The sequence below is a fragment of the Hyperoodon ampullatus genome, assembly GCF_949752795.1.
Source record: "Hyperoodon ampullatus genome assembly, chromosome: X".
Taxonomy (NCBI): domain Eukaryota; kingdom Metazoa; phylum Chordata; class Mammalia; order Artiodactyla; family Ziphiidae; genus Hyperoodon; species Hyperoodon ampullatus.
The window spans coordinates 65,812,400-65,822,662 of record NC_136913.1 but is presented as its reverse complement, the minus strand read 5'-3'; the positions used below and the strand labels follow the sequence as shown (position 1 = coordinate 65,822,662).

At 38.3% G+C, this 10,263-nt stretch overlaps 1 protein-coding gene across 1 annotated transcript; it reads left to right on the top strand.

The window, feature by feature from the left end:
- Nucleotides 1-959: 959 nt before the first annotated feature.
- Nucleotides 960-9,428, top strand: TAF9B (TATA-box binding protein associated factor 9b; the record flags this gene model as incomplete). The annotated part of the gene is made up of 8 exons (XM_079727621.1): nucleotides 960-1,070; nucleotides 1,706-1,787; nucleotides 2,380-2,516; nucleotides 2,594-2,728; nucleotides 3,519-3,594; nucleotides 5,553-5,663; nucleotides 7,049-7,205; nucleotides 9,395-9,428. Exons 1-8 carry the CDS (start codon nucleotides 1,020-1,022, stop codon nucleotides 9,426-9,428), a joined length of 783 nt encoding a protein of 260 aa, XP_079583747.1. The 5' UTR covers nucleotides 960-1,019.
- Between the last annotated feature and the right edge of the window lie 835 nt (nucleotides 9,429-10,263).

The window sequence follows — 10,263 nt, the reverse complement described above, 5'->3', positions numbered from 1 at the left end:
ACTACCAAACGTAAGGTAGATAGCTAGTGGGAAGCAGCCACATAGCACAGGGAGATCAGCTCGGTGCTTTGTGACCGCCTGGAGGGGTGGGATAGGGAGGGTGGGAGGGAGACGCAAAAGGGAGGGGATATGGGAACATATGTATACATATAACTGATTAAATTTGTGATAAAGCAAAAAATAAAAAAAAAATTAAAAAAAAAAAAAAAAAAAAAAAAAAAAAAAGCCAGAGACAGTTAACTGATGCATGTTTTTTGAAAGACCCTCAGGCTGTTCTGTGGAGAGTGGGAAGAAGGCATTTGGGGCTCCACACACAAATCTTTCAGGCGGTCAAAGGCTTTGGCTTTGCATCAGTATGAAATGAGCAATTATGACAGGGCTTTGAGTCTGAGGAGAGCTGACCAAATGCCTGCTGGGTGGAGAGCAGACCATAGGGTAGAGTTGCCAGATTTAGCAAATAAAAATAGAGAGCACCCAGTTAAATTTGAATATCAGATCAACAATAAATCATTTCGTAGTGTAAGTATAGCCCATATAATATTTGGGATAAACTTATGCTAAAAACGTGATCATTGATCTGACATTCAAATTTAACTGGGCTTTCTGCATTTGACCAGGCAGCACTACCACAAAGGCAGGTGGAGGCAGGGACTCTGCACACATTCAGGGAGAGGGAAGGGAAGGGGCCAGGGTGGTTGCAGGGGACGTGAGGAGGGGCCCCAGAAAAGACAAGGGTGGCCCTGTTCGTGTACTTTTCCGGGGAAGAGCTCTGGGAAGGAGAACTTATCGGTCTTCCAAGCGTTGGCCGAGGGCTCTTCGGGGAAGGCTTCGGCGCCGTGGGCTCCCCGCTAGCCCGGCTTCCCTCTGCCTCCGCGGAGCGGGCGGGCGGCTGGGAAGCGGCAGCCAGCGGAGCAAAAGGACCGGCGCGGTAATCCCGCCCTCCGCGCCCGCAGGGGTGGAGCCTGAGCTAGGAATCCGCGAGCAGTCATCTCTCCCCGGATGACGAGCAGCAGGATAATATGGAGTCGGGCAAGATGGCGCCTCCCAAGAACGCTCCGAGAGATGCCTTGGTGAGTGCAAAGGATGTGAGGCGGGGTGCGAAGCTGAGCGCGACCGCAGCCGGGGACCTGAGAGGCGGGCCCGGGGGGAGGACCTGATGATGGGCTCGCGGGTCGACTTCAGCCATGCCAGGGCCGCCAGGAGCTGGAGATTCGAGTGCCCTGGACCCCGGGGCTCTCTCCCGCCACCCTGGCGGCCCAGCCGGAGGGAGGCTGGCGGCCCGCCGGATGCGCAGGCCGGCCGCCCGGCTTTGTCTCCTGGGCCTCGGGCCCGGGCCGCCTAGTCGTCCCGCCCTGTCTGCGAATCCTGGCTCGCGCCTCCCAGTGTTCTGATGCAAAGCTACCCCAGTCGCCACATCTGAAAATGACAACCAGCTGTAACCACCCCTACCTCGACTGGGAAAGCCAACCCGGGCCTTTTTCTTCTCTTTGCCCCCGCCCCCACCCCCACCCCCGCCAAAAAAAAAGTTTTCAGCAAAGAGATCAAGACGAGATTTGGTGTGAAACTGACACTCGCTTGGGAGGAGAAGGATGAATGGAACCCAGAGAAGGGGGAACCTTGTGTCATAAATATAATTACTACCTTCGGTCCAGTCTTGATTTCTATACCTAGATTATGCATCTGGCGTTTTTATTTGAATCCACAGGTGATGGCACAGATCCTGAAGGATATGGGAATTACGGAGTACGAACCAAGGGTTATAAATCAAATGTTGGAATTTGCTTTCCGTAAGTTAACAAAACACCAAAATTGCCTAACTTGTGAATTTTAAAAATCGTTCATTGTAAGTACATTTTCAACCAAAATACTTTAACAGTTAATGTCATAACATGTCCTTATACACTTGTCCAAACCCACAAAATGTAGAGTTCCGAGAGTGAACCATAATATAAACTACGGACTATCGGGGATTATGATTGGTCCGTGTAGGACTATCAATTGTAACAAACACACCACTTTGCAGGGAACATTGATAATAGAGGATGCTATGCATGTATGGCGTCAGGGAGTATATAGGAAATCTCTGTATATTCCCCTCAATTTTGCTGTGAACCTAAAACTGCTCTACAAAAATAAAGTCTTAAAAATATGTGAAGAAAAAAAGAACAATGTTATAGAATTCAGAAAGCAGTAAAAAGGAGCTCAGGCTAGGGAACAGTATATTGTGATATCTGTTTAAAATTGATCATATAGATAGGACAATTAGATATTAGAACCAAAATTCATAAACTTTCTGGAAATTAGTGAAACTTTTTAAGAAAACTGGCCATAAATATTAAGCTATTTTTATATGTTTAAAATAATGTTTTGTTCTTAAAGGATATGTGACTTCAATTCTGGATGATGCAAAAATTTATTCAAGCCATGCTAAGAAACCTAATGTTGATGCAGATGATGTGAGACTGGCAATCCAGTGTCGGGCTGACCAATCTTTTACCTCTCCTCCCCCGAGAGATGTGAGCAAAATTTTATTTGAAGTTCATTTTACTTATAATTTTTAATTGTAGTTCTAATAAGGATTTTTTTTTTTTAGTTTTTACTGGATATTGCAAGGCAGAAAAATCAAACCCCTTTACCACTGATTAAGCCATATGCAGGACCCAGACTGCCACCTGACAGATACTGCTTAACAGCTCCAAACTATAGGCTAAAGTCCTTAATTAAAAAGGTAAGAATTTTTAGTCATCTTAGCTTTTAAAAAGGGTAAGATGTGTTAGGGGTAAATAGTGCAAAAGGCTAAGATAATTTACTAGGATTTTTTAAAATTTAGTTCCTTGAAAATACTATGTCTGCAATTAGCTGCTATGTTAAAATATAGAATATATGATCCAAGATTTTTAGGGCTAAAAGGAACTTTATTGTTCATCTAACTCATCAGGAAAGTGAGCCCGAACTCATCTATGAAGTTAGTAGCAAAGTTAAGACTGATTCCCAGGTCTCATAACTCCCAATCTTTACACTATACCATAACAGAGTAAATGATATACCATCAGGCATTGGACTTGCTTTCTGAAATATGACCTAAGGCTCTCCCACCACTGAGAAAGTTCTCCCCACAGTGGGCTACCTCTGTACCTCTGAAATTCCACTATAAGGAAGTTTCTTACTGGGTTAAGATATTGACTAGTTAAGATTAAAAAATCATAAGTTAGCTGTTATCCCCAAATAACACTCTACCTCAAACTTTAAAACTATATAGAATTATATATTTAATATATATATTCTTATCCATGTTTATATAGATATGTATTGTTTGTATTACATGTGTGTGTATATATATAGATATTTGTGAAAACCCTAGTTTAAATGTTGCATTAGAACACTGAACAGAAACAGGACATTCTTGCCATCAATTATCTATTAATAATTCACATCAGCAATCCTAATTTCATTTCCTGGTAAGTTTAGGTGTCAAGTTTGAACAACGTTAAAACTAATTTGTTTTTTAAATCCCCTAGGGACCTAACCAAGGAAGACTAGTTCCACGGTTAAGTGTTGGTGCTGTTAGTAGCAGACCTACCACTCCTACTATAGGTAAGTACGAGAGGGAAATGGCTTTTCTGGCTGGTAAAGAAGTGCCTCAGCACTTGATTTTGAACTGTAATCCAAGTAAAAAGGTGACTCAGAAATTCCAATATGTGTTGCCATTAATACATTTACTCGTCCTCTAGTAAAGCTGTAAACATATATTTTATCAGATTTCAAAATGAGAAAGCGACAAGGAATATCTGATCCCAAATGAGTATAGAATTGGGCATTACCCAACATTGTTGCCGGTATTAACTATGGTAACAAAAACAGAAGTTTAAGCAGTGTTCTTTCTGGGTTTTATACAAATAAAGTTGCCAAACTCACTCAAAGCAGTAGCCTACTTATTATCAGAAATTAAATTTGAGTAAATTGGCAAGAGGTGCAATCAAAAGAAGTAAGTTTAAAGTATACAAAAAGCTTAAGACTATCAAAGAAAATCATTTTTAATATAACCTTTTCAAAAGTAGTACTGATTATCCTGTATTGGTCAGTGAGCACCCCTTCAGACTGTTTCCTGTGTCCTTTGTGACAGGTCTCCATCATTCTTTGAGCATTTCTTGCTTCCTGGCACAAGATGTTCCAAGCTCATCTTATATTTTCCTTACCCCAGTCCTAGAATCAGCCATTTCTGCAAAGAGCCCTGGTTCCTCTTAGTGGAGAATGGCATTTAGAAACCATAATGTCATTGTTGCTTAGATAATAAAGAACACATAAATAATGGATTTAGATTTCCTGATTTTTTTGTCCTACGTTCCTGCTGGATTTCTTTCATAGTCAGTCTTTTCAGAAAAAAAATCCCCATCTCCTTGACCAGTATTGATTTCTTAGCTCTTATAACTTGAGTACTATAGATGTCATATAGCTCTAGTGTAAGCAGCATTTGATTTTTGAGATGTGTAGACAACCTCTTCATATTTTCAGGGTGTGAATTCACATTTCAGCATTTTAAAACCAGACTGGTATAGTATTAATTGTACACTTCCAATTATATGCATGTGACCTTTGTAGACAGGAGTTTACATATATAATTTGTGTAACTTTTTGATCATATACTGTTTATCTGTGGGTTCATATCTCTTAATACCAACTTTTTAAAAACTCTAGGCTGTGTTAATCAGTTACATGTGTTGGCAAGTTAACCAATTTTAGTTATCAGTTGTAATTTTTATTCCTAGTTAGACATTTGTTGTACATGTTTTAGAGATTTTTAAGTCTAGAGTGAGGGAGCTGCTAAAAACTACTATTAAAGATGCAAGTTTTAAACTTTAAAAAAATTTTAAATGAGTTTCATAAAGCATAAGCATAAGTTCAATTTTAAAACCTAAACTCCATACCTACATAAATGTTAAGTTTCCTTATGGTAATGGACAAGAAAACATCCACCTACTGTGAATTTTCTTGACAAAATAAAATACTTATATTGCTTCATTAAGCTTCACCAAATTCTTTGGACCACTCCTTAATACATGGAAAACTTACCTAAAGATGGAGATATGTTAGGCTTCTGTTAGATGCATGTTGATTTAGCTTCATGGGCATAGTAGTCACCTCCTAATTCCTAGCAAGTGACAGAGATTAAAAGTGCCACATAAGGTAATTAATAGAAAACTTGGGTCTTTAATTCTGTTTCTTTAAATGTTCAACTTCATGACTTCATGTAGCCAAAATTCAGTGCCAGATGCTATGTGAAGAGTTTTACATGGATTATTTTAATTCTCACAAGAATCCTATGAAACAGGTATTGTTATCCCCATTTGATAGATGAGAAAAGCACAAAAAGTTTAAATAACTTGCCCAAGGTCACTCAGCTAGTAGGTGATAAAGCCTGGATTCAAACTCAAGCAGATCTTTCATTAATTCCCTGTGCTTTGAAGGTAGTTTCTGGTAAGCTAAAGGAGAGCAGAAATTGAACCTGTATAATAAGTCACCTAACTAACATGGTCTGTTAATTACAACTACAGCAACCCCACAAACAGCGTCTGTCCCAAATAAAGTTGCACCTCCAGTGTCAGTGACAAGCCAAAGATTTACGGTGCAGATTCCACCTTCTCAGTCCACACCTGTCAAACCAGGTAACATGATGGGCAGGGCATGGGGGATTGAAAGTGGTTCTTTTAAAATATTTTTCTGAATTTTAAAATTTGTGAATGATTCATGATAACAGAACAGTTTGTATTCCTATAGCAATAATTAAATTGTTTTAATATCGTAACAGGAAGGCGGCCATAATGCTGCAAATCTGGGTTCTTCAGAGGGGGTCTATAAACCCACTAAAATTGTATGAAATTTTACATATATGTAACATTTTGGGGGGAAGGGAGAGATTTCAACATGATCATCAGAGTCTCAAAGAACCCTGTGAACTAAAATAAGTTATGGTCTACAAATCTCAGGCAAAATCACTTAGGGTTAAAGCTCAAGAAAATAATGCAACTTAGTATATATCCAATGAAAACTGTACTTTCATTCACTTCACGGAAGTATATGTAGAAAGTTAGAATAATATAAGTAGAATTCTGTTATAATGTAGTTTATTCATGAATATGTTTAGATTTCACATCTTCTGAAACCTAACCGTACACCATAATATTGGTCTGTAAGGAAGCATGATTCCTGACCTTGAACATGTGCCTTTAGTATGTTCCATGATGAATCCAGTGCACTGCTTCCCATGACTGAGAACTAATTGAAATTTTAAGTAAATTAAAAACAAAAAACTAACAGAACTTCTTTAACCTTATACTAGATACTAATTTAAGTACTTTAAAGCATTAAAAAATGTAATTTAACTCTTAATGCAGTATAATTATGTTTCTTCTATGATAGTTTTACTTCATGCTATTGAAATTGTTATTAAAATTACATTCAGCTTTGTTGAATACTTTTTACTCTTAGAAGCATTATACTTTGTGTACTCTTGCTTTATGTCTCATTTTTAATTGAACATTAAGGGAATGTAGTATTTTAATCATAACTCTTTATCTAGAGGCCTGTTGCCATTTTTGTGATTTATGAAATTTTTGTCGCCAAAAAAGGTAGGATTATGTTTTTTCCTTCCAGATTGAGTTGGTATAGTGTATTCTTGGCTGTCAAAATACTCATAGCTTTGGGACTTTGAAATGGTAAATATTCATGATGTGTGAAAAAGCATATACATAACTGTATGATCTTAATTACATAAAAATGGATGCTTAGATATGTAGATACACAAATGAGACCTAGAAGGACACATCAAACAGTAAACTGCTTGTGATTATGAATGACTTTGTTTTTTGCTTCTTGTGTTTTTTGGTTTCCTATTATGCACATGTTAACTTTTAAGAAATAAATGTTTTAAAAACCTTAAAAAAAGAAATTATTATTAGTATTACATTTCAGCTTTGTTGAATACTTTTTACCATATGTTTCTGATTCTGTGTAGTTCATAGTTTGGGGGTGTTTTCTCCTCTGTTTACAGTTCCTGCAACAACTGCAGTTCAAAATGTTCTACTTAATCCTTCAATGATTGGGCCCAAAAATATTCTTATTACCACCAACATGGTTTCATCACAGAACACGGCCAATGAATCAAACCCATTGAAGAGAAAACATGAAGATGATGACATTGATACTGTGTAAAGAACATAGTGTAGTCTCTATGCATTTCAAACGTGTAGTTGGTTTTGAGCCCAGTATACCAAACTAGAACATTCTTGATCGAAAACTTAAATGTAGCTGCAATATCTTTCACCTTAAAGTGTTATATTTATTTCTTAAGGGTACCAATGTTTTTTCATTAGGCTTCAAGTATAAAAAGTTAAGTGCTTGTTTTTTTAATGGTTTCATTAATGTTGAGTCCTGCTATGGTAATTCTATTTTTGGAAGCAGTTTTCTGCAATGTATCTGACAGCAACACTTAAGTTTCACTTTCTACAGCCTGATCAGTGGACTAATCTTTAACAGCATAATTTCTAATCTATATTTAAATACTTCTTTTGTAAGATAAAATAGTCACTTTTATTGTCACCAACTTTTTTGACCAGATCTCTCAATTTAGCAAATAACTTTGGAGAGGTTGGATTTAGAGGGATTCTAAATCCATTTTGAATATATTTAAGCTGTTTCTTGATGTTCCCTAACCTCCCACCTCAGCCCCGTTTCTATATCCCATTCATTTTCTGCACCACCTCCTCCCCACAGGCTTAGGTTTCTCCCTATTGCTCTTAAATTTAAAAGGCCAAAACTGGAACTTTAGGAATATAATTCCTGATAATACAGCTCAGTGTCATTTTCATATTTTTAAAACCTGCTTTACATGCATGATGGTCTAGGGTTCACTTTAACCAGAAGGTTTGCATTTGCTGTTTTTCTCTCCATACCAGAGCAGTTGGGTTTTATCCCTTGCCTTTTATGCCCACTGAGCATTACTCTGCTTTTGACAGGTAGTTTGGGATCAGTTACATTCAGTTTCAGTCATATTCCAAGTTGATAACTCCACCATATTTCACAGTTTGAAATTTAACACGAAAGATGCTATAGCTTAAAATCTGCCTTGATAAGTATACTTACACTGGACCTAGGCAAAACCACTGAAGAGCAAGTGTTTTCTTCCTTTTTACCATACATATATATGATTTGATCACTACTGCTTGAACCCCCCTATTGATATAATTCAGATTTTTCCAGCTTATTGCTGAGGATGTCACACATAAGATGGGATCAAACCTGAAAGTTTTGTAATGGTTTTCCTTCCTCTAGAAGGCCAACACAAACAAATTAGTGTGATGTGACTTGCGTTTAGGTGCACTCTGCATAGGCTTCCCAGTAATGTTGCTAAACACCTTTCCCTATTTTCCATTTATACACATCTAAACATCTTATTGAGAAAGACTGCAAAGCTTTCAAAAATATAAACAGGCTTGTGTTGTTTTTGTTTAAGTAAGTTTGACATATTCAACATAGGAATACTTTTGCAGAATTTCTAAAACAAATTTTTATATCATAATTTAGAACTTATAGCCAAGGATCCTCAAAACTTAAAACACAAGTAAGTTTCATCTTAGGATGGTGCTTGATACATCAAAGAGAAATAGTCCAGTAACAGGGAAGAAATATCTCATCAAAACTGTGATTCAGTGTTTTTGGATATTAGGAAAAGGTGATACCAGACTTATAAAAATAGATCTGATCATCATAGGAGAGAAATGTTCATTATATAGCATAGGATGTCATTACTTGAATGTTCTCAGGGAGGCATGTCAAAAGGCCTAGGTTCTAGTCCTGGCTCCATCGCTAACCAACTGTGTGACCTTACTTCACCCATGAGCCTTGTTCTCCTCACTAGTAATAGGAAAATAACACCAACCCTGCCTACCTCACAGGGATGTTGTGAGGGTTTAATTGGTATATGTGAAAGTTCTTTCAAAATTGTAAAAATGCTATATAACTCTAAGGAATTGTTAACGTATTTGTTCCAAGATTATTAATAAAAAATTGAACTTACTGTATTTCTCACTTTTGATTTAAGGGATTCAAAGAGGATGAACAAGACCCAGTAATTCTGAGGTCCAAGAAGCAATCAAGATTTGCTTAATGGATGATTATAAATTAGGGAATTGCTTGCTTTTATTTGGAATCAGCATGTGACTCATCATAATGAAGCCAAATAAATATGAAAGAATATGGGTTTAAATCTGTTAACATAACATACTCTGTCTTTAGTGGGAATTTATACATATAATTGAGGTTGCAATCTGAGTGTTTATTCTCTTAGCCAGCCAGTGGGTGGTTTGCCCTTTCAGATGAAGACTGCTTTATCTTGCAGATCTCCCTTTCCTAATTACATCCACCCATTCTAGCATCAAGAGCGACTTAAGGGACTTCCCTGGTGGCGCAGTGGCTAAGAATCTGCCTACCAATGCAGGGGACACGGGTTCGAGCCCTGGTGCGGGAAGATGCCACATGCTGCGGAGCAACTAAGCCCATGCACCACAACTGCTGAGCCTGTGTTCTACAGCCCGGGAGCCACAACTACTGAGCCCACGTGCTGCAACTACTGAGCCCACGTGCTGCAACTACTGAAGCCCGTGTACCTAGAGCCTGTGCTCCACAACAAGAGAAGCCACCGCAATGAGAAGCCCACGCACTGCAACGAGGAGTAGCCCCCGCTCACTGCAACTAGAGAAAGCCCACACGCAGCAATGAAGACCCAACGCAGCCAAAAATTAATTAATTTTTTTAAAAAAAGAATGACTTAAGGCAGCTCTTGTCCTCCGGCTTCTAGGTGGAATTTTTTTAAAAAGATGTACTGATAGTAAATGAGGTGAGGACACTGTCGTCCCAAGTTCTTCCTTCTACAAGTAGGAAACAAGTGTCTTTGATCTAAGAATATAGGAATACAGCCACTATGCAGGGAGAATAGAAGATGTGGCCTAAGGGGTCCAGAGTGAAGAGAAGTACTCAGGAGGTAAGGAAAAAAAACATCAGAACGACAGGTATAAAGCAGTGTGTATAATTATGCCACCATACACCAACACACGCATGCGCACGCATACCCTTTTTATATGCATTAAGTAGCTCGAGATTGAAGGAAACCAGTCTTACAGTGATTGGTTGCTTCTAAGGGAAACTGGTAGCTAGGGGACTAAGGTAGGAGGGAGTCTTCTCGTTGTACCCCCTTTTGACTTTTGTATC